General features: G+C 33.0%; 2 protein-coding genes across 2 annotated transcripts; one reads left to right on the top strand and one right to left on the bottom strand.

Annotated features, from left to right (window-relative positions):
* Nucleotides 1–1,817: 1,817 nt before the first annotated feature.
* Nucleotides 1,818–8,795, bottom strand: LOC139511718 (uncharacterized). The gene is made up of 4 exons (XM_071298751.1): nt 8,380–8,795; nt 5,711–5,835; nt 4,124–4,303; nt 1,818–1,933 (listed from the first exon to the last, which is right to left on the bottom strand). Exons 1-4 carry the CDS (start codon nt 8,619–8,621, stop codon nt 1,824–1,826), a joined length of 657 nt encoding a protein of 218 aa, XP_071154852.1. The 5' UTR covers nt 8,622–8,795; the 3' UTR covers nt 1,818–1,823.
* A 1,596-nt stretch (nt 8,796–10,391) lies between these two features.
* Nucleotides 10,392–24,880, top strand: LOC139511717 (large ribosomal subunit protein eL28-like). The gene is made up of 4 exons (XM_071298750.1): nt 10,392–10,528; nt 22,688–22,811; nt 23,694–23,812; nt 24,748–24,880. Exons 1-4 carry the CDS (start codon nt 10,442–10,444, stop codon nt 24,841–24,843), a joined length of 426 nt encoding a protein of 141 aa, XP_071154851.1. The 5' UTR covers nt 10,392–10,441; the 3' UTR covers nt 24,844–24,880.
* Nucleotides 24,881–25,296: the final 416 nt, after the last annotated feature.

Raw genomic sequence — 25,296 nt, 5'->3', positions numbered from 1 at the left:
ATGGACATGTACACCTGACAATCATTCCTTACACTAAATATAGTGGCTCTATTGCTTATACATTGTAGTATCCAAGAAATAGACCAAACCACAAAAACAAATATTTTTCAAAGAATCATGAAAAAAAACTAAGGTCAGATGAAATCTTACCATCATTCCATACACCGAATAGTTGACCTGTTGCTTACAGATATAGGCAAAATTTGTCTCTCTTCCATTGTCATCTTAGGGCCTTGCATAGCTGTGTCCTGTTTATTTAAAATCATACATTGGACACAGAGAAGGCAACTTGAAATTGTGTCAGTTGTGAAATATTGTTTTGCAAGCTTTAAATGTATACAGAAATGCTTGTAGGCACTTACGTGTTCACCATATATATAGTGCTAGAAAAAGTGACGAAGTTTCATGCATAATCAATTCGTGCAGAGAAGAACAGAATAAAGTCTTTTTCTTACTGTCCGTCAATGAATGAATGAATGAATTAATCAATAAATAAATGCATAAATGAATGTGTAAAAGGTAGTAAATATATAGTACACACAACATATAGTGTAGTACTCGTGTAAAGATGTACTCTAATAAATAGCCACGGTGAAATACAGTATTGATTAAATCATTTTGCTCACTTTTGGAGGCTATGCAGTAATGTTGTTCAGACCCATGAAGAACTGAAACAGGATTCCTTTCTTAAACATGCAATGTTTCATTGGATCAGCTATTTATTTGCCATGTACACTATGTTTAGATGTAAAGTATTGGAAAGTAATTGTATAAGGAACACAAAATTAAGATGTCCATAGTGGCACAGACATTAATGAGGTTGATCCTTGCAATAAGATGACAGATTTGTTGGGATGTACAAGTACCCTGCCACGTCCACTCTGTGTAGTATTTGTATCCATCTGATGAGTTAAGGTCTTTTCAACTGAATTTTATAGTTCATTCTTATTTTGTACTGTTATACCACTGTCCTAGGTTAGGGGAGGGTTGGGATCCTGCTTACATGTTTAACCCCGCCACATTCTGTATGTATGTGTCTGTCCCCAGTCAGGAGCCTGTAATTCAGTAGTTGTTGGTTGTCTATGTGTTACATATAAGTTTATCGTTTCTTTTTTTGTACATCAATTAGGTCGTTAGTTTTCTCGTTTGAATTGTTTACATTGTCATTTCGGGGCCTTTAATTTTTATAGCTTACTATGCGGTATGGGCTTTGCTCATTGTTGCAGGGCAATAAAGGCTGTTCCATGACCTATAGTTGTTAACTTCTGTGTCATTTGGTCTCTTGTTGAGAGTTGTCTCATTGGAAATCATACCACTTCTTCTTTTTTATATGAACACATTTTTGTCTCCCACTGGTAATGGATTTTTGGATTTCTGTAAATTATAAGCATGTGAACTTTTTTTTTTTTTTGGATTAGATTTTAGATGGTCTTGTCAGTTTCTCTTCCATTTCTTTTTAGTCCCATACTGACAAATTTGAAGGGGACTTTAGGTTTGCACTCTGTTCCTGTAGATTTTGCTTTGATATTTTGGTATATTATTCTATCATGAAAAGTTACAGATCAAGTTCGAATTGTTCATGTCTGATAATTTAGTGCAGAGTTGTTTTGGACATAGAAAATTCACAACTTTTTTTCATCATGCTTGAAGATTTTGACTTGATATTTGTTATATAGGTAATACCACAACAAGTTAGCTTTTTTTTTTCCTGGCTGTAAATTGAATTTTCAACCAGTAGGCATGCAATACTCTCAGAATGCTTGTTAACCATTATGTTTGATTCACTGCACATAGACAGAATTTGTGGACAACAAACATTTGTGTCATGATACTTTATTTAATGCTACATAAGCTTTGTCTATACATTGTTGAAGTAAGTGTTCATCTTGCAAAAGTTCCTTCAGCTTATCTGCTTCCATCTCCATCAACATGCCTAAAATATAAAATATTGTTAGATTACAAAATACTCCTAATGATATCTCAAGTTTTTAGAGCTTAAACTATTAAACCCTCTAAAACAAAAATATGCATGAAAATAACACTATGACATGGTATTCCTCTGTTAAATTTATTATACAAAAGCTTGAATTGAAAGAAACATATTGTATTGATTATTCAATTAATAGATTAAAACAACTTATTATGAAAAAGTTAAAGACATTATTTTTAAAAGCATGGTTCAATGATAAAGATAATGTTACTGGAAAGCTAGATATATATTTTTCTCATAAAAGTAATTTCCAAATGGAAAAATATCTTGATATTGAAAGTTTTCAATCAAGACAAATATTATGTAAATTTCGCATAAGTGCCCACCAATTACGAGTAGAAAAAGAGCGACATAAGAACAAACCTATAGAAAGGTCACAGAGGACTTGTAATTTTTGTTCTCATAATGATATAGAAGATGAGTTTCATTTTTTAATAAACTGTCCATTGTATAATAAATGTCGGGAATCTTTGTTTGCACAAGCTCATGAGCACTGTCAAAATTTTAATAACTTAGACTGTAAATCAAAATTTTTATGGTTAACGACCACTGAAGATAAACATATACTTAAAAAGTTAAGTATTTTTCTTATCCAGAGTTTTGAATTGAGATCCACAAATTCTGTAAATGGCTAAATCTCTTTTAGTTTATCCATACGTATATTTTAAATTCAAAAAATTAAATTTAAATACACATTTCTCTATCTATGTATGCATATTTCATCTATTAATATGTAAATGCTTATATATGCATTAATAAACTGCAGTCAAATCTCTAAGGTGCTTATCATATTCTTGCAATGTAAAAACAATAAATAATTATACAGTCCGAGAACTCGTTTGTACAATGATGTTCCCGATTCAACTACGGAATCGTCATTTGACATTGACTGTGAATCTGAATTGGTCAGTGAATTAACGGATGAGAAAATAATTATAAAAAGCAAAATCGCTCCACGTCGGACATCTCCCAACGACGAGCGTGATTGACGGAGTGGCGTTTGATTTGTAAACAAAAATGTAGCAAAATGTCTATCTTCACCTTCTTTTATTTTTACATTTACATCTAAATCAACACAAAAATAAACTGTCGTCTGTTGTGTCTCCTATTATCCCTTGTCAGTATATGCCAAAATTATTCGGTGTCGACTTCCGTTTACCTCTACAATCCGAACACCTGTGAAAACCGAACAAAACGCAAAGTCCCGTGGGTGTTCGGTTTGGACAGGTTTCACTGTATACATAAATATCTAGTAATTGGTTGCTGTGTGTACATGGGAGAAAAATACCCTTAAATCTAATCAGTTGGGGCTGCATTTCATTTTTATGCAGCTCAAAACACCATATCTGTTTAAAGGGGAATAATCCTTACAGAAATTGATTGTCTCCCATATTACTTTCTCTTCCATGTGCATGCAATAACTGTTCAGTGTTCTATTGTGATGTAGTTCATTTTATTATTTCATTGTTATAACACAAATCATTGTAATCATTGTATGAAATTTAAAACCGGCAAGGGTCCATAATTGGATTAATAAAGTATTCTTATTCTTATTCTAAAGTACTTTGGTTAACTCGATTTTTTCAACTACCTGATTTATTGTAAACATGTGTGATACATCAAGATCTCTTGAAGAACAGAATTAAAAGAGAGCTTTCTTCCACCCATTCAAATATTCCATACAAGTTGCGTGGTGTTTGATTTGATTTTCTGTGTTATAACGCCACTTTTAAGCACCTCTTTGGGCTATTTAGTGGTGGCCAGTTTTTATTGATGCAGGAAGCCAGATTGCCTGAAGAAAACCACTGACCTTCGATAGGAAAATCCCAGTCAATTAAGATTGGATTCAAGTGCATCTGCATGAGCAGGCTTTTAACTCACAATCTCAGTGCTGACTGGCTAGTGATTATGAGGCCCCATTCATGGTGTTTAATAAAAGCAACCTGTATTTTGTGTGACACATAAATGAAGTAACATACAACATTAATATGTCCTGTGGATAACAGGGATACATTGGGTGATAAACATCATAGCTCAAAGCTTTGTCAACTTATTATACACTTAAAACCTGGCCATGTTTCCAATGTTCCTGAGACATGTATTGCTGTATGATAAACTTTTGACATGATGTACCTGTAATTTTCTCTACATGTTCTGGATATACTGTCTTAATCTTCTGGTACAACATCTCTCCTAAAAATTCTCTTTCACTACTGTCAATGGCTAATCTGGCTTTATCTACAGCCAGCTGTAACTTTTCTTTATTTTGCAACAAGACTTTGATATTTTCATTTCCCAATTCCAGGATCATACCTAAAGAATAAATTTGTTTTCTATCAAATAAATTGCCATTTTCAAAAATAAAAAAATTGTTCAAGTTCAAGTCCAAGTCGTTAAAAGTTTCATTTACAGTGAAATATTGTCTCAATGTTTCATTCTATTTGAAGAAAAGTTAATCTTTGCCTTTCAAGGCTTAATGGTTTTGTACTAGTCATTTTTATGGCCCTTTATAGATTGCTGTTTGGTGTGAGCCAAGGCTCTGTGTTGAAGACCGTACTTTGACCTACATGTGTAACAGTATAATGGTTTACTTTTCAAATTGTGTCTTGGATAGAGAGTAGTCTCAATGGCACTCATACCACATCTTCTTAAATCTTTTACTGGGGAAACGAAATATGGTCACTTGGTCTTCTCCCAACTGCCAGTAAACGCTTGCCGAAGTGAGGGGTCCGTTTGCTGTGCGGGATGTATGAAGTTCGCAGTCACGTCCGGTCAGAATGGCGACGTTTAATCCTATGTCTCATGTAAAGGGAGTGCCACGCTCTTTGCACGTTAAGAACCCTTGCAACAACTCTTTGAGGGGTCCGTAGGTGGCCTGTTGCAGGGCAAAATTTCTGTCCCTATCCACTTTACCATCATTTTCCAGTGGCAGTCAAAATTTCCTCGACCATCATCCCGGATAACCTCTATTACTAGACCTACCAATTGTATTTTTATTTTTAACTTGTTCTCGTCCTGAATATGCATGAAATATTTGCCACTGGACGTTCAGCAACCAACAATCAATCTTATATCTATTTGTAAAAACATGTTTTAAAACTTTATTGATTATCTCCCTTTACATATATTCTATTACAGTCAGTGTGAAATATTATCTGAAAACTGCATAGATGCTATAGAATAAGCAGAATATAAGTACATCCCTTTCATTTTGTTCAAATTGGATCTAGTATTAAAAACAGGAACATCCAATTTCTTCCTGAATATACATGAATATATAACATGTATAAACTTTTACAAATAGTTGTCTCAATGGCTCTCATACCACATCTTCTTATATCTATGAAATACTTGCCACTGAAATTTAAGCAAACAACAATCAACCATGCCAACCACAATCAATCAATAACTAACTGATAGACAGATGGTGTGTCCATTTAAATGAATAGTTATAATGCAGTAACAGCAATAATATCTACATAAATGTATCTATTAATCATTGACAAAAGACAATATTTTTAAAGTTATAAATGTTGCTCAGTCTTAGTTTTCTGTGTTGTGTTTTGTATACTGTTGTTTGTTTGTCTTTTTCATGTATCGTAACTGTTTCAAGTTTGTTAATAATTGCAAATTGCAACATACTAACATTTTATGTGTGTTTAACATTTTATAATAGCTGATCACCGTACCAATGGATAAACCTACACATGGTTAAAGTACCTGTTATTTTCGAACCGTGTTCCCTGTCAAGAGATTGGACAGAATCAAACAATAATTCTTCATCTGTTGGTAATGAACGGTCTGAGACATCTTTTGATGAATACAGATCTGCTGGAATAGGCTTACTGTGAAAGAAAATGTTTCATTTATAGCCTATTTCAAATATAGTAAGAAAGTATTATCTTTCGGTTTGAAAAGATAAGTTTTTCCAAAATTCTTTTTATACAAGGATACATTTTATATTATCATACTTCGTGTTAAAATGCCATATTTTGATTAGCTGATACAACTCAAGGGTGTTAATTTACTCTATCACATGGCTGAGCAGGTGACAATTTTTTTCAATGTTTACTCTTTCTGTAAAAACATTTTAAATTTTCAAACAATAATACTTTTGACTCATAATTGGGAGGGCATGATGGACAATCAACAAATTAATATATCTTCTGTATTATCAAAATAAATATGTTATAACTTACTACTATTCAATGAAAACAACTAATATCATGACTGTCATCGTTACATGTACATAAAGCTTACTTTTCCTTTGCAATAAAGATACCTTTAAAACTATAAATCAGTTATAATATATAATAGAAAAACAAAGGATATTGATTTTTATGGGGTACTCATCCATGTCAGACACAAAATCAGTTCATGCACAGCAAAAAAAAAACCCAAAGGAAAACTGCTTTTATCAAAGTCACTGGTTTAAAATAAAAAAAAAGTTTTAACTTTTTGACATACTTTCCTTTTATAATGACATTAAAAAATTATTATTTTTATACACACTTGTAAATTATAATATGCATATCTATACAAGACTAAGTTAGTGTGACATCTGATTGTGACCAGGCTTTATTCAAAACTGACCTGCTGAGCCTAGTTTATAAGGTCCAACCTCCAATGGTGACAGTCAGAAGAAAGGTGTGTGACCCTATGCCCTACCAGGACACATTGAATCTGAGCCCACCAGTCCTTACTCTTACATGTATTTGTCAATGACGCATGTAAAGCAGAAAATCAGCAAATACTACCAAATTTTAGGTCTTTGGTTTGACCAGACCTGGAATTTCACATTTTTCTGTTTAAGGTGGTACCCAACACTTTCACTAAAATTAATTTGGATCGTTTAATTTTCACAAAATTTTGACAAAGTATTTACTTTGATCCTTTGACAAAAATATAAAAATTTCAAAAAATTTGAACCAACCATTTTCTCAGAAAAATTACACTGGTTACATAGCAGTTTGACAGACAGTAATTTTGATCATTGAGAAGCTTAATATTCCCTTAACAACGCAAAGTAATTAAAACGTTTAGCTGATTTTACAGAGTTATCTCCCTGTAGTGTTAGGTACCATCTTAAATAGTTAAAGAAGAGTGTTCATAACGCTATAAATTTTAAATCATAATATAACTGAAAATAATGTTGATGTGAACCAGAGTTGCATAACTTGATATTACAGTCCAATTCATGTGCTTATTCTGCAATTTATTTATATCTAAATAAAAAATATAACACAATATCTGTCACATTTTAATGATAATATATCATGTACATGTTGTTGCTTTTATTATGGCCATGAGGTAGGCTACTAGTAGCACTCATACTGCAGATAAGGTCTTCTATTAAGAGAAGAAACGATTGCATGTGTTATAAGGGCTCTATTTTTTTCAGAGAGAATCCAATGTTTTTTTTAATGCTGATTCTAATATATATATAATGAATTTGCAAAATTTTTTGAGTTTTGATTGTATTGAAAAATTCATAACTGCATTAAGCTGTAGGGTGTAAATGTTGGTAATGTATTTTCTATCTACATTGTATACATTTTTTGTACTTTCTCTCCTTTCTCCTGAATAAACTATGTTTCATTCCAAAATATAGTGAAATTTGACAATTTAATGTTAATTACACAAGTTACATGTTCCATTTTTCCATCTCCCAGATTCAATTGAAAGCTTGTGATTTACTGTTCTACATTTTGTAAATCAACAAAAAGTGAATATGTTTTTATCATCTAGAACATCAAAATAGTAGCTTTAAAGTCATTAAAATACATTTTATGAACTGGGACTAGTATACTTATAGACTTTTTATAGTTACATGTAGTATATAAATCCCACTGTCAGCCTAATATAATATATAATAATCAATTTAACTATTGTCAGTTTATTGTTTTAATACTGCATGCTATAACCATTTAATGTAAATGTATTTGTGCTAATAAATATTGTCTATTGTCTAAATATAATAGTCCCAGGTTTGAAGTGTTTAAGAACAATTCTTTTTAAAAAGTTTTAGGAACAATACTACGTATACATTATTTAAACAAGGTCATAGATACAATGTAATTCCAACTGTATTGTGACATTATGTAAAAGTTATTTCAGAACTGGTTTGAAATAAATAGCAATAAGTTGTTTGTACATTTATGAATATATATGAGGGGGATAGGACTTTTATTGGGACTTCCTTATCATGTGTTTTTAAGCTCGGGATTGTGGAATTGACCCCTTCAGGATCCGGGAATCCTTTTTTTTGAAATTCAGGATGTCGGGATTTAAATTTATTTAAATTCGGGACTTGATTTCGTATTTTAAAGCATGGGATTTCAGGGTCGGGTCCTACCCCCCTCATATATATTATTCATATTGAACCTTACATGTCTAGGTGGGATACAACTTCATCAACTCTCTTTTTCAAGAAACTATCATCACTAAGCATATGCAATAATTCATCATTTTCTCGCTCAAGAAGGATTCCTGTTACTTTACAAATGAGTTCTGAATTTTCAGAGACTTGTCCTGTGTTGACAATATACGAAATTTTGACATACAAGTGTTCACCAAGTATTTCTTGTTTATCTTTTATTTTTGGAACAGGGAATCTTTTAATTGAGCTCATTTATGAAATGTGACAAGGAAAACATATGTTTGCTTAGGATAATATAAATTTGATTATTAAAAATATAACAATAAGAAACTATTAGTTTCAACAGATCCTCAATCTTAAGGCCTGTTGGCACAGAAACTTTGGTTTCAACATGTGTTCTCCATTTGTAAACAAATATATTCATGCGCCTGCTAACTTCCGGTTAAAAAGGGATTAAAAATAGTTCAATAAATAATAAGTTCAAATTCATTTCGTAACTTATTCAATGATAAATTATTATGTAATTTACGATAGAGTTTGTATTTCGCCCTTTTCTAAGTAGAATATAAGTACATATTTTTAAAAATTTAAGGAACCGGAAAACAACAGAAAGAAGTTCTGACATGGCCTCTTTTTCACTGCTCTCTGAAGGTATAACATGTGGAACAAACACGCTGCTTTAATTTACAGTTTTCCACATTTATACCCAACAATTTACCACTGAATGAAATAAAATAGTCTTTCCCCCATAGTTTGGCAAATGATATGACGGTTAGAAATAACTACAAATGAGCAATTCAGTTTAAATTCCATGGTCTGAAAGTTTCATCACTGTTCCCCCTATTCTGTTTAGTATTTCTTACCACAGGAATCGGAAGTTCTATCAATAAAATTCTGTAAATAATAAAATCGACTATCAATACCACAGGAATCGGAAGTTCTATCAATAAAATTGTGTAAACAATAAAGTCGACTATCAAGGGGGCCCCGGGGGAGTTACAACTACATGTCCCCATTCAAATGCATTGACTGTCCAAAAAAAAGGGGGGTTGGAACACCAAATAGTGTATTACAATAATTACACATCTATTTCATCTTGGCAGTATGACTGATACTGAGGAAGAGTATATATATTTAGTCTGGGCATATTAAAAGACTGACTAATCCACTGTTCTATTAGCTGCGGAACCGTAGCTCTTAGGTCCTTATGTTATTTTTGACTATTTGCGGACCTAAGAGCTACGGTTCCGCAGCTACTGTTCTATCAGTTCATTAGACCTTGTCACTATTTGGGAATCCGATATACTTGACCTCAGAATTTGCAACACTTGAACCTTGGACGTCGTACAACATTTACAATCAAAATTTTATGTCTGTAGTGGCAGACAATTAGCAATCTGGTGTATTGACACATACAATTCTCACAAATAAACAGATAATAAAAGAGATAAGCCAAATATTTAGTTTAAATATATTTATTTATAATGGATTGGGAAACAAGTTTTGCAACTTATATTAATCCCTTTCCACTTTGCGGGCACGAGTGCTGCCTAGTAGTGACATAAGCCTGCTCTTTTTTGAAATCTACAAGGGTGTCTTTAATGTGCAAGAGATCTGGCTCTTTCTTTACACAGGTCAGCCATTTATTGTCCCCTTCTGACAGACTCAGCGTTTCCTCATGACCATACTCGCTAATGGTTTCAAAGGAGAGCTGAAAATTCGGTCCCTGAAATTTTCATCCCAAAAACAGGAATCAAACCAGGAACCTTTGTGTTAGTAGTCCGATACACTAACCACTTCACCACTGCTCTCATTCGGCTTGCCAAATATTTAAACAAAAAGAAAACTAGCTTCTATTAAATGAAATTTTTAAATAATAGATTTTTAAGATGCAAAATGTACATGATTATACATATTGTATACATTTGTACATTATGTAAGTAATTTCCGAATTTTTTTATAAGATGCAGATATATCTGTTTTCAAAATAGTACATGGTGTACAGTGTTCAATCATATATATGTAGCTGCCAGTGTAAAAAATCTTCTTTTGATATTTTCAGACCAGACAAAATGGCAATGTCTGCAGATCTACAGTGGTTAATCATCAGAAACAATTCCAGTTACTTGTTGAAAGGCAACAGACAGACCTTCAGTACTGTATGTATACTGAATGTTATCCCATGATTTTAGGAGAGGGTTCAAACTGTATAGATGTTTCTGCTATATTCACATTTTACATTTAGTGCAATTTGAAAGATAAAGGCAAGGGGACATGGCTTACATATAGGTTAGATATAGGAAGATGTGGTATGAGTGCCAATGAGACAACACTCCATCCAAGTAACAATTTATAAAAAGTAAACAATTATAGGTCAAGGTACGGCCTTCAACACAGACAGAGCCTTGGCTCACACTGAACAGCAAGCTATAAAGGGCCCCCAAAAAAATACTAGTGTAAAATCATTCAAACGGGGAAACCAACGGTATAATCTATATAAAAACAAGAAAAGAGAAACATGTATGAACTACATAACCCGAGGACAACCACTGTACATCAGATTCCTGACTTAAGACGGGTGCAAACATTTACAGCGGGATTAAATGTTTTAATGGTACCAAACCTTCTCCCTTTTCGGAAACAATAGTATAACATCACAATATAGAAAGACGCACTATAAAATATCAATTCAATATGGCCGAACAAAATAGGCGGAGAGTGTATACAAATGGGAATAATTGGATAATAGTGTTAAGGAAATGAATAGTCAAACATAAATAGGTACGTCATATCCTAGAAAAATGTCTAACGAAACGAACTACATATATTGACAAGCTTTGCATGGATTATAAACAATAAATATTTAGGAAATAAGTGCGACCTGAACCTGGGTCGCAATACAGAACATTTTGAAATAGGAAAAATCTGTAGCTCCATGGTCCGCAAATAGTAAAAGAATAACATATGGACCTAAGAGCTACGGTTCTGCAGCTAGGTTTCAGACTAATGGCTTGCTGCAGATTGTATGCAAAAAGATCTCATTGTTATGCCCCCCTTTGTCTGTATTTAGGAATGTCCCAAAGTTGGTTTTTGTTCTCAAACTTTATTTTTTCTCAACTGAAACACTGGTTTCAGTGCCTCTGCAAGTGATGACTTAAGTTATTGACACCTCTTATGGGAGTGTAGTTATCACAATGAATATAACAAGCTTACTTGTGAGACTGATGCAGTAGCATTGATATTTATGGATCATCTAGCAAAAAGCTGTCAATTTGTACTCTTCTTCTGTAAGTTTCACTCCTGTACCTCTGTCTACCAAAATTGCTTTCAATTCTCTAACTTATGTTTGTCACAATCAAATATGAAATTTATACACAATGCCTATGACCACAAAAAGTGATCAAATGTGACTTGGTGATGTCACTTTAACCATTCTAATGGTGTGCCGATATAAAACGGAAAAATTGCTGAAATTTTCATTCTCTAACTAAGAAAGCCTCAACCGAATATTATGAAACTTATACACTATGATTATAAACACATAATACAGATCAAGTTTGATTTTTGGTGGCGTCACTTATACCGATCTAGATTAAAATGACCTCAGACCTTTTACATTTTGTATTTCAAATACTGGTTTCAGTGCCCCTGCCAGACCTTTTACATTTTCTATTTCAAATACTAGTTTCAGTGCCTCTGCAAGTGATGACTTAAGTTATTGACACCTCTTATGGGAGTGTAGTTATCACAATGAATATAACAAGCTTACTTGTGAGACTGATGCAGTGGCATTGTAAATGATGATAATTTTGGATCATCAAGCAAATGGCTATCATTTGTGCCTGCATCTGTAAGTTTTCTGAAAATCCTATCTGTGAAATAACTAAATGAATAGAATAAGTCTTGAACCAAATTCATCCTGAGTATGGATATATTATGGTTGGTTGATTTCTTAATAGTTAATCAACACTATGTCAGGCCAAAATAAAAAAACTCTTTCCTATTTCACCTACAAAAAAAGTATTTGTAGGGTAGCTTGGGCAGGTATGTAAAACTTTTTGCTTTATGAAAACATTTGTATGCCCCTTAGATTTACTCCTTTACATCTGTACGCCCTTAAATTGGTTTCTGTTCTCTAACTAAGTTTGCGGCAACCAAATATTATGTAACTTATACACAATGCCAACTACTGCAAAATACAGATCAAGTTTGAATTTTGGTGGTGTCACTTTAACCGATTAAGAGTAGTGTGCTTAGGCCAAATAAAAATATATGTGTGGTTCCAGTTGCATCCTTTTTAATAATAGGGTCGGTAGGTCAGCAATTTTTTTTTTTTTTTTTTTATATATATATTTTTATTTTGGATTGTCAAAATCCGGAATTTTTTTTTGTGTGTTAACCATAATTAATTCTTGAAATATATGCCCAACTAACTGGAACCACACATATATTTTTATTTGGCCTTATGGTTTAAAACAGGAAGAATTGCGGAACTCTTTTCCGTTCTCTAACTTAAGTTAGCCTGATCAACTGAAGATTATAAAACTTATGCACAATGCATACAGATCAAGTATGATTTTGGTGGTGCCACTTTAACCCTTCAAGTTCAAAAGAACCTCAAACCTTTAACATTTTCCATTTCAAAACACTGGTGTCAGTGCCTCTGCAAGTGATGACTTAAGTTATTGACACCTCTTATGGGAGTGAAGTTATCACAATGAATATAACAAGCTTACTTGTTTGACTGATGCAGTAGCATTGACAATTTTGGACCATCTAGTATAAGTAAAAGGCTATCAATTTGTACACTTCTTCTGTAAGTTTTTCTGTAGATTCTCTCTGTGAAATGACTAAAAGAATTGAATTGGTCTTGGACAAAATTGGTCCCGAGTGTGGATAGATTATGGTTGGTTGATTTCATATTGGTTAATCAACCACTGTCGGGTTAAAATAAATAGATTTCCTATTACACCTCCAAAAAAACTAGGTAGGGAAGCCTTGATTGGTAGGTAAAACATTTTGCTTTATGAAAACAGTTTTATGCCCTGGCTGTAGCACAGGGGTCATTGAGATTTACTCCTTTACACCCATTCGTCTTGAAATTGGTTTCCATTCTTACTTTTGGTTTGTGGCAACCAAATATAATGAACTTATACACAATGCCAACTACTTCAAAATACAGATCAACATGAATTTTGAACTGGTGGCGTCACTTTAACTCGAAAAACTTTAGAGTTACTAATAGTTAAAAACAGGTAAAATTGTTGAATGCATTTCCATTCTCTAACTTAAGTAAGCCTCAACCAAATCTTTTGAAACTATGTATACACAATGCTTATCAACTTTTAAAAAAAATACTGATAAATTTGATTTTTGGAGGTGCCACTTCTACATTTCTAATTTTAAAAGACCTTAAACCTTTTACATTTTCTATATAAACTGGTTTCAGTGCCTCTGCAAGTGATGATTTAAGTTATTGACACCTCTTATGGGAGTGAAGTTATCACAATGAATATAACAAGCTTACTTGTTTGACTGATGCAGTGGCATTGAAAAAAACATCTAGCAAAAGGCTATGTATTTCTGCAGATCCTTTCTGTAAAATGACAAAATGACTAAACAATTTGAATTGAGATTGGATAATATTGATCCTGATCATGAGAGTGTATAAAAAATAAGATCATGGTTGGTTGATTTTGTTTGTTTATCAACTATTGTGTCAGGCCAAAATAAATAAACTGTGTGTTTCCAATTCACCTTTTAAAAAAATTGGTAGGGTAGGTGTGAAATTTTTTTATGCCCCTGTCTGTTTGTCCCAAAATTGGTTTTGGTTCTTTAACTTGAGTTTGCGGCAACCAAATATTATGAAACTTATACACAATGGCAACTACCACAAAATACAGATCAAGTTTGAATATTAGACTGTTAGTGTAACTCTAACCGGTCTAGATTACTGCTGTTTTAAAACAGGTAAAATTGCTGAATTCATATCTGTTCTCCAATTTAAGTAAGCCTCAACCGATTGTTATGAAACTGATACACAATGCTTATTAACTCAAAATATAGATCAAGTTTGATTTTTGGTGGTGCCACTTTAATGGTTCTTGTTTTAAAAAAAACTAAAACATTTTATATTTTCTACTTCAAACTCTTGTTTTTAGTGCCTCTGCAAGTGATGACTTAAGTTATTGACACCTCTTATGGGAGTGAAGTTATCACAATGAATATAACAAGCTTACTTGTTTGACTGATGCAGTGGCATTGAAAATTATGATAATTTTGGATCATCAAGCAAAAGGCTATCCATTTGTACCCTTCTACTGTAAGTTTTTTCTGTAGATCCTCTGTGAAATGACTGAAAGAATTGAATAAGTCTTGGATTATGGTTGGTTGATTTTGTATTAGTTAATCAACCACTGGTGTCAAGCCAAAATAAAAAAAATTGTGTGTTCCTATTTCACCTGCAAAAAAATTAGGTAGGGTAGCCTCGGAAGGTAGATAAAACTGTTTGCTTTATGAAAACTTTTGTATGCCCCCTCTGTAGCAGAGGGGTCCTTAAGATTTACTCCTGTACATCTGAATGTCACATAATTGGTTGACATTCTCTAACTTAAGTTTGCGGCAACCAAATATCATGAAACTTAAACACACAACGCAACTACCACAAAATACAGATCAAGTTTGAATTTTGGTGGTGTTACTTTAACTGTGAAACAGGAAAAATTGCTGAATTTGTTTCTGTTCTCTAACTAAAATAAGCCTCAACTGAAGGTTATGAAACTTATACACAATGCGTATTATCTCAAAATACAGATTAAGTTTGATTTGGTGGTGCCACTTTAACATTTCTAGTTTAAAAAGACCTCAGTCATATTTTCTATGTCAAATTCCGGTTTCAGTGCCTCTGCAAGTGATGACTTAAGTTATTGACACCTCTTATGGGAGTGAAGTTATCACAATGAATATAACAAGCTTACTTGTTTGACTGATGCAGTGGCATTGGAAATTATGATAATTTTGGATCATCAAGCAAAAGGCTATCAATTTGTACCCTTCTACTGTAAGTCTTTCTGCAAATCCTTTCTGTGAAATGACTGAAAGAATTGAATTGGTCTTGGTCAAAATAGATCATGAGAGTGTATAGATTATAGTTGGTTGATTTTGTATTAGTTAATCAACCACTGTGTCAGGCCAAAATAAATGAATTGTGAATTTCCTATTTTACCTCAACAAATCATGTAGGGTAGGTAGGTAAAACTTTTTGCTTTATAACATTTTTATGCCCCAGCAATAGTAGAAGGGGGGGGGGGGAGGCATTAAGATTTACTCCTTTATGTCAAAAAATTGGTTTCCCTTCTCTAACTTTAGTTTGCCACAACCAAATATTATAAAACTTATACACAATGTCAACTACCACAAAATACAGATCAAATTATAGTGTTAATGCTGGGTCAAAAAGGGATAAATTGCTGAATTCGTTTCCATTCCCTAACTTAAGAAAGCATCAACAGAATTATGAACCTTATACACAATGCTAAGTAACACAAAATACACATTAAGTATGACTTTTGGCGGTGCCACTTTAAATGGTTCTAGATTAAAAAGAAAAAAACCTCAAACCGTTAACATTTTCTTTTTTTAAACACTGGTTTCAGTGCCTCTGCAAGTGATGACTTAAGTTATTGACACCTCTTATGGGAGTGAAGTTATCACAATGAATATAACAAGCTTACTTGTTTGACTGATGCAGTGGCATTGAAATTAATGACAATTTTGAATCTGATCATCTTGCAAAAGGCTATCCATTTGTTCCCTGCTTCTGTAAGATTTTCTACAGATAATTGAACAATATTGATCCTGAATGTATAAATTATGGTTGGTTGATTTTTTTTTAGTTTATCAACCACTGATTCAGGCCAAAATTAATAGTGTGTTTGCTATTTAACCCTTTAAAAAATCTTTCTGCTTTATGAAAACATTGTTATGCCCCTGCTGTAGCAGAGGGGTCATCAAGATTTACTCCTGCACATCCAAAAATTGGTTTCAGTGTCCAAACTTTTAAATTCTGCAGTCAAATATTATGAAACTTATACACAATGCCTACTACCACAAAATACAGATCAAGTTTGATTTTCAAACCTGTTACATTTTCTATTTCAAACTCTATTTCAAACAACGGCTTCAGTGCATCTGCAAGTGATGACTTAAGTTATTGACACCTCTTATGGGAGTGAAGTTATCACAATGAATATAACAAGCTTACTTGTTTGACTGATGCAGTGGCATTGAAAATGATGATAATTTTGGATCATCAAGCAAAAGGCTATCAATTTGTGTCCTTCTGTAAGTTTTTCTGTAGATCCTTTAAGTAAAATGACTGAAAAAATTGAATTGAGAATGGATAATATTGATCCTGAGAGTGTATAGAAAACAAGATCGTGGTTGGTTGATTTTGTTGGTTTATCAACTATTAGTATTATGTTGGGCCAAAATCAATAAATTGTGTGTTTTCAATTCACCTTTTAAAAAAAATCAGTAGGGTAGGTGTTCAAACAATTTTATGCCACTGCTGTGGCAGTGGGGATATTAAGATTTTTTTGATATGTCTGTTTGTCCCAAAATTAGTTTCGGTTCTTTAACTTTAGTTTGCGTATACACAATGGCAACTACCACAAAATACAGATCAAGTTTGAATATTAGACTGTTGGTGTCACTTTAACCGTTCTAGATTACTGCTGTTTTATAACAGGTAAAATTGCTGAATTCATTTTTGTTAACCAATTTAAGTAAGCCTCAACCGATTGTTATGAAACTGATACACAATGCTTATTAACTCAAAATATAGATCAAGTTTGATTTTTGGTGGTGCCACTTTAACGGTTCTTGGTTGTTATTTTTTTTTATACTAAAACTTTTTAAATTTTCGATTTCAAACTCTGTTTTAAGTGCCTCTGCAAGTGATGACTTTAAGTTATTGACACCTCTTATGGGAGTGAAGTTATCACAATGAATATAACAAGCTTACTTGTGAGACTGATGCAGTTGCAATGAAAATTATGATAATTTTGGATCATCAAGCAAAAAGCTATCAATTTTCTACCCATTGTGTAAGTTTTTCTGTAGATCCTCTGTGAAATGACTGAAAGAATTGAATTAGTCTTGAATTATAGGTGGTTGCTTTCAACTAAGTTTATCAACCACTGTGTCATGCCAAAATAAATAGATTGTGTGTTTCCTATTTCACCTACACATAAATACATGTATGTACGGTAGGCGGGTAAAACTTTTTGCTTTATGAAAACTTTTTTTTCCCCTGCTGTAGCAAAGGGGTGATGAGATTTACTCCTCTAAACCCCTTTCTCAATTTTGGTTTCTATTCTCTAACTTTAGTTTGCAGCAACAAAATATTATGAACTTGTACACAATGCCAACTATATATAGCTACAACTAAATACAGATCAAGTTTGAATTTTGATCTGGTGGTATCACTTTCCTCGATGCTCTTCAACTTCATTCTTTATTTAGCCTTTTTAACTATTTTGGATTCGAGCCTCACTGCCGAGTCTTTTGTATACAAAAAAACACATCTGGCTTAAATACAAAATTAATCCTGGTATCTATGATGAGTTTATTTAAGCATTGTAGAGTCACTGCTTGTTAAAAATGTGAAAAATTGCTGAATTATTTTTGTTTTCCAACAAATGTAAGCCTCAACCAAAGGTGATGAAAAGGATATGCTTATTAACTCAAAATATAGATCAAGTTTGATTTTTGATGATGCCACTTTTAACATTTTTAGTTGAAAAAGACCTCATGAAACCTTTTAAAATATTTTCTATTTCAAAATCTGGTTTAGTGCCTCTGCAAGTGATGACTTAAGTTATTGACACCTCTTATGGGAGTGAAGTTATCACAATGAATATAACAAGCTTACTAGTTTGACTGATGCAGTGGCATTGAAAAACATGATTATTTTGGATCATCAAGCAAAAAGCTATACCTATAATAGTTAACAAAGGTACCAGGATTATAATTTAGTTTGCCAGACATGCGTTTCGTCTACATTAGACATATCGTTGATGCTCATATCAAAATATTTATTAAGCCAAACACCTACAAAGTTGAAGAGCATTGAGAAGTCAAAATTCCAAAAAGTTGAGCTAAATACGGCTAAGGTAATCTATGCCTGGGATAAGAAAATCCTTAGTTTTTTCTAAAAATTCAAAGTTTTGTATTAAACAGAAAATTTATGAAAATGACCACATTATTGATATTCATGTCAACACCTAAGTGTTGACTACTGGGCTGGTGATACCCTCGGGGACGAAACGTCCACCAGCAGTGGCATCGACCCAGTGGTGTATAAATTTATACCCTTCTATAATTTTTTCTGTAGATCTTTTCTGTGAAATAGCTAAAAGAATTGAATAAACCTTGTATTATGGTTGGTTTATTTCGTATTAGTTAATCAACCACAACACTGTGTCAGCCAAATAAATAAATTGTGTGTTTCCTATTTCACTTCAAAATAAATTAGGTAGGCTAGCCTTGGAAGGTAGGTTAAACCATTTGCTTTATGAAAACATTTGTATGCTCCCACTGCAGCAGAGGGGTCATCAAGATTTACTCCTGTACTTCCATACATCTTGAAATTTTTTTCTGTTCTTTAACTTAAGTTTGTGACAACCAAATATTAGGAAACTTATACACAATGCCAACTACCTTAAATACAGATTAAGTTTGAATTCTGATGGTGTTTCTTTAGCTGTTCTAGTTATATGCATACAGTTTCAGACAGGAAAAAATGCTGAATTCGTTTCTGTTCTCTAACTAAAGTAAATATAAGCCTCAAAAGAACATAATGAAACTTATGCACAATATTTATTAACTTGAAATACAGATCAAGTTTGATTTTTGGTTGTGCCAGTTTAACCATTCTAGTTTTAAAGGACCTCAGACCTTTAATATTTTGTATTTCAACCTCTGCAAGTGATGACTTAAGTTATTGACACCTCTTATGGGAGTGAAGTTATCACAATGAATATAACAAGCTTACTTGTTTGACTGATGCAGTGGCATTGAAAATTATGATAGTTTTGGATCATCAAGAAAAATCCTATCAATTCGTGCCCTTCTTCTGTATGTATTTCTACAGATCCTCTCTGTGAAATGACTAAAAGAATTGAATTAGTCTTGGACAAAAGCGGTCCTGAGTGTAGATAGATTATGGTTGGTTGATTTCATATTTGTTAACCAACCACTGTCAGGTTAAAATAAATAGATTTTGTTTCCTATACACCTCCAAAAAAACTAGGTATGGAAGCCTTGATTGGTAGGTAAAACCTTTTGCTTTATTAAAACAGTTTTATGCCCTGGCCATAGCAGAGGAGTCATTGAGATTTACTCCTTTACACCCATTCATCCTGAAATTGGTTTTTGTTCTTTAACTTTAGTTTGTGGCAACCAAATATTATGGAACTTATGCCAACAACCTCAAAATACAGATCAAGTTTGAATTTTGAACTGGTGGCGTCACTTTAATTGTTCATGAGTTTCTGATGGTTAAAAACATGTAAAATTGTTGAATGCATTTTCATTCTTAAACTTCAGTAAGTCTCAAAAAAATCGTTTGAAATTATGTATACATAATGCTTATCAACTTAAAATACAGATCAAGTTTGAATTTTGGAGGTGCCACTTGTATATTTCTAGTTTTAAAAGACCTTAAACCTTTTACATCTTCTATTTCATACTGGTTTCATGAAAATTGGTTTCCGTTCTCTAACTTTAGTTTGCTGCAACCAAATATGAAACTTGATACACAAAATACAGATCATGTTCAATTTTTGGTGGTGTCCATTAACAATCGTTCTAGTTTAAAAAGACCTCAAACCTTTTCTATTTTCTATTTCAAACTCTGGTTTCAGTGCCTCTGCAAGTGATGACTTAAGTTATTGACACCTCTTATGGGAGTGAAGTTATCACAATGAATATAACAAGCTTACTTGTTTGACTGATGCAGTGGCATTGAAAATTATGAAAATTTTGGATAAAAAAAAAATAGGTAGAGTATGTAGGTAATAACATATGCTCCATGAAAACATGTTTTATGATCCCTCCATAGCAGAGGGGTCTATCAGTACATCTGTACATCCCAAAATTGTTTTTTGTTCTCTAACTTAAGTTTGCTGCAACTAAATATTTTGAATCCTAAACACAATGCTTATCCATTTTAACACAAAATACAGATCAAGTTTGATTTTTGGTGGTGCCACTTTAACCATACTGGTTTAAAAGTACATCAGACCTTTTACATTTTCTATTTCAAACTCTGGTTTCAGTGCCTCTGCAAGTGATGACTTAAGTTATTGACACCTCTTATGGGAGTGAAGTTATCACAATGAATATAACAAGCTTACTTGTTTGACATGCAGTGGCATTGTAAATTATGGTAATTCTGGATCATCAAGCAAAAGGCTATCATTGTGTGCCATACTGTAAGTTTTTAGCAGATCTCTTTCTGTTAAAAGACTAAAAGACTTGAAATGGTCTTGGACAAAATAATTCCTGAGTGTGCATAGATTATGGTTGGTTGATTTCGTATTAGTTTATCAACTCAAGTCTGGCCAAAATAAATAAATTATGTGTTTCCTCTTCCACCTTCAAAGAAAAGGGTAGGGTAGGTATGTTAAACCATTTGCTGGATGAAAACAATTTTAACCCCCTGCTGTAGCAGAGGGGTCATTAAGGTTTACTCCTGTACATCCCTATGTCCCAAAATTCATGAAAATTGGTTTCTGTTCTCTAACTTTAGTTTACTGCAACCAAATATGAAACTTGATACACAAAATACAGATCATGTTTGATTTTTGGTGGTGTCCCTTTAATCATTCTAGTTTAAAAAGACCTCAAACCTTTTATATTTTCTATTTCAAACTCTGGTTTCAGTGCCTCTGCAAGTGATGACTTAAGTTATTGACACCTCTTATGGGAGTGAAGTTATCACAATGAATATAACAAGCTTACTTGTTTGACTGATGCAGTGGCATTGTAAATTATGGTAATTTTGGATAAAAAAAAAATGTATGTATGTAGGTAATAACACCAAAATTGTTTTTAACCGGATTTTTGTGACAAAAAATGTCTGTTATTGATTTGGGAATGTACAGCGTCCGGGTAGGTGGCTGGTCGGGCGGGCGGCAGCCAAATTGTTTTTAACTGGATTTTTGTGACAAAAATGTCTGTTATTGATTTGGGGATGTACAGCGGGCGTTCAGGTGGCTGGTCTGGCAGGCGGCAGCCAAATGTTGTCTGTGCATTTTCTCATGAACTGTTTAACCAAAGCTTTTAAAATTTTAATATGTTGTTACTGACAACAAAATGGAGGTCAAGTTCAATAATGACAATTTTGACTTTTATGGTTCTGGAGTTATGGTTCTTGAAAGATTGAGAAATGGTGTTTCCAGTCCTGTCCGTGCATTTACTCATAAACCGTTCAACCAAAGCTTTTAAAATTTTAATATGTTGTTACTGATGACAAAATGGAGGTCAAGTTCAATAATGACAATTTTGACTTTTACTGTTAAGGAGTTATGGTTCTTGAAAGATTAAAAAATGGTGTTTCCAGTCATGTTGTTGCATTTACAAATGAACCATTCAAGCAAAGCTTTTCAAATTTTAATATGTTGTAACTGATGACAAAATGGAGGTCAAGTCTGATATTGAAGATTTTCACTTTCACCGTTCATCAGTTATTGTTCTTGTGATATTGAAAAATACCAGGACACGAATAAATATGAATAAATCCGGTTTGCTGTCGCTCTGACAGCCTCTTGTTTGTTCTCCAACTTAAGTTTGCTGCAACCAAATATTTTGAATCTTAAACACAATGCTTATTCATTTTAACACAAAATACAGATCAAGTTTTATTTTTGGTGGTGCCACTTTAACCATACTTGTTTAAAAGTACCTCAGACCTTTTACATTTTCTATTTTAAACTCTGGTTTCAGTGCCTCTGCAAGTGATGACTTAAGTTATTGACACCTCTTATGGGAGTGAAGTTATCACAATGAATATAACAAGCTTACTTGTTTGACTGATGCAGTGGCATTGAAATTGATGATAATTCTGGATCATCAAACAGAAGGCTATCATTTTGTGCTTTTTACCTGGTATTTTTGCTACAGATCTCTTTCTGTGAAAATAATAAAACAGTTAAAATGTAGTAAGATAGATTTTAAATACATAACTCTTGTATGCTGTATGAAGGCCTAAAATTATAACCATATATGTCTCAACATGTAATTCTATTTTTCAGGAACCCAATAATCTTAAAGCAAAGAATTGCTTCCGTTATAATGGTTTAGTTAACCGAAAAACTGTTGGTGTTGAGCCAGCTAAAGATGGTAAAGGTGTGGTCATGATTACAAAAAATAGCAAAGGTAAGTTGGACTGAAGAAAAGAAACTATTAATGCAGATGCCAGAGGTCTTAGTAGAATATTTATATTGTTCTTGAACATGACAAAACTGATGTGTCTGGGCATAGACATCTCGTTATTGTTGTCATCATTGCCAAGTCTCTTGAAAAAGTTAAATGTGCTATTTTGACTACATTATATTGATACACGTATTTCAACATTTGTTTTGATTATTGATAATAAATACCCAACTATCGCACGCCATCATTTCTATGATTTGAGTAAAAAACGAATTACAGAATGGCCTGGCAGTGGCCTTTCGAATCAATGAACAAAAAATACCCAAGTAAGGTCATGACACCCGCTAATACAGGCCAGTTTCATTTTTTGCATTCAAAGTAATTTAGTTGTTTCACTCATCATTATTCAAGAATATATTGTAATCTAACTTGTAATTTGTTTGTGCAGACTGCAGATAAACCTTACTTTGTTATCACCCCTGTTTCCTGAGACATTTGTAAAACTTTATTACAATCTTTAAACTTAAAGAAGGTAAATTTGTACATCTGAGTACTTATTGCTATTTTATATCTCAATACTAGAACCTTTCCTTTCTTGAAAAAAAATATTCAAATATATATTTAGGGGTAAAATATTTCTTTTAGCAAAACAAAGTATGATAATAGCATAAACAAAATTATTCAGTAGGATACATGTACATCAGTCAAACAGGAAATATTTTCATCCAAAGGGTCTGAAAATTTGCAGAATTAATTTACCAGTAGCATGTGCAATAGGTCGGCTAGTTATATTGAGAATTACCCCATTGAACAGGTCAGTTTACAAAAAGATTTTGTATTGAATGATAAGCCAGATAAATTGTAATTGTTGAATTTTTATTGAAGGCTACAGAAAACCAAACAAAACCTACACCAGAGTAGAACTGAAGAAAGGTGCCAGGAGAACAATGGCTTCCATCAGAACACTTATTAGAAATAAAAGATACAGGAAAGATCTTAAAATGGTTTGTACTATTTTTCATGGAAAATAAATTAATTAGATTCAGAAAAATGTCCGAGGGAAGTCACTGAACTGCAAAATTTGTTCTTATGAATGCCAAGTCCATTTAAAAAAACAAAAAAAACTGACAACACCTGTTGGTATGAAGCCAAAATATCACAAAAACACTTCAAGATAGGTAGGCATCACTGTAGTTTATTAGTTCAAAAGAATTCCCTAGGAAAACAATGGATCAAAATTTACATAACTAGTTAATTGCTATTTTATTTGTTCGCTCTAAATATGCATAAAATATTTGCCACTGAAAATTGAGCAATCACTCAAGATTTAGTTTATTTGTTAGAAATTGAACTTGCAATTATGCTTGATATATAACTATTACATATGCCACTCTTACCTAGTATCTAGTGTCTATTTAAAAGCAGAAATTGCTGTTGATACAGATCACTAAAATTTTCCCTCAGACTTTCTTTGATAGCGTTGATGATCTTTTTTTATGCCCCACCTAAGATAGTAGAGGGGCATTATGTTTTCTGGTCTGTGCGTTCGTTCGTCCGTTCGTTCGTTCGTCTGTTCGTTCGTTCGTCCGTCTGTCCCGCTTCAGGTCAAAGTTTTTGGTCGAGGTAGTTTTTGATGAAGTTGAAGTCCAATCGACTTCAAACTTGGTACACATGTTCCCTATGATATGATCTTTCTAATTTTAATGCCAAATTAGAGATTTTACCCCAATTTCACGGTCCACTGAACATAGAAAATGATAGTGCGAGTGGGGCATTCGTGTACTGAGGACACATTCTTGTTTTTAGAATCCAACTACTTCAAACGTGTTCCCCACCAATGAATAACCATAAGTGTTGTTGAAATCACTACATTAAATGTAATATCCTGTTATTTTCTATTTTTCTCACATGTTCCTGATGTGTTTTATTATTATTTCAGGCTGCTGTCAGAAGAGCAAGTGCCATTATAAGAAGTCAGAGACCAGTCACAGTTAGAAAAGCTGGTAGCCAAAAGAAGACTGGCGCTAAGAAATAGACTCTTTGATGAGAAAATAAAAAAAAAACAATTTTAATCTTATTTTATTTCCTGCTTTGAAAAACTAGGATAGAAACAGACTTTCCATAAAGATGCACATTAACTCTGTGAAATTGATGGCTGACTATAATAGACACTCACCTTCAATATATGAAATCAAACCCACCATACATACACTCTGATAGTAAAAATACAGCATTATTTTATGCTTTATCAAAACAATGTATTAATTATAAACCAACAACAAGATGTGAAGGTTAGTTTTTAGCTCACCTGGCCCGAAGGGCCAAGTGAGCTTTTCTCACCACTTGGCGTCCGTCGTCGTCGTCGTCGTTAACAATTTACATTTTGAACTTCTTCTAGAGAACCACTGAATGGAATGGAACCAAACATGGCATGAATGTTCCTTACGAGGTGCTGACCAAGTGTTGTAACTTTGTAGCCGATCCATCA

This window comes from Mytilus edulis, chromosome 2, assembly GCF_963676685.1.
Source record: "Mytilus edulis chromosome 2, xbMytEdul2.2, whole genome shotgun sequence".
Lineage (NCBI taxonomy): Eukaryota > Metazoa > Mollusca > Bivalvia > Mytilida > Mytilidae > Mytilus > Mytilus edulis.
The sequence above is the reverse complement of the archived record's forward strand: the minus strand, read 5'-3'. Positions and strand labels throughout refer to the sequence as shown.

What these genes read in the sequence shown, in the direction of transcription:
- LOC139511717 (XM_071298750.1), top strand. Translation starts at nt 10,442, where the DNA reads ATGGCAATGTCTGCAGATCTACAGTGGTTAATCATCAGAAACAATTCC. An exon ending in ACAGACAGACCTTCAGTACT is followed by an intron (nt 10,529 to 22,687) that starts GTATGTATACTG and finishes TCTATTTTTCAG; the next exon opens with GAACCCAATAATCTTAAAGC. An exon ending in ACAGGAAAGATCTTAAAATG is followed by an intron (nt 23,813 to 24,747) that starts GTTTGTACTATT and finishes TTATTATTTCAG; the next exon opens with GCTGCTGTCAGAAGAGCAAG.
- LOC139511718 (XM_071298751.1), bottom strand. Translation starts at nt 8,621, where the DNA reads ATGAGCTCAATTAAAAGATTCCCTGTTCCAAAAATAAAAGATAAACAA. An exon ending in ACACGGTTCGAAAATAACAG is followed by an intron (nt 4,304 to 5,710) that starts GTACTTTAACCA and finishes TTTATTCTTTAG; the next exon opens with GTATGATCCTGGAATTGGGA. An exon ending in ACATGTAGAGAAAATTACAG is followed by an intron (nt 1,934 to 4,123) that starts GTACATCATGTC and finishes TTTATATTTTAG; the next exon opens with GCATGTTGATGGAGATGGAA.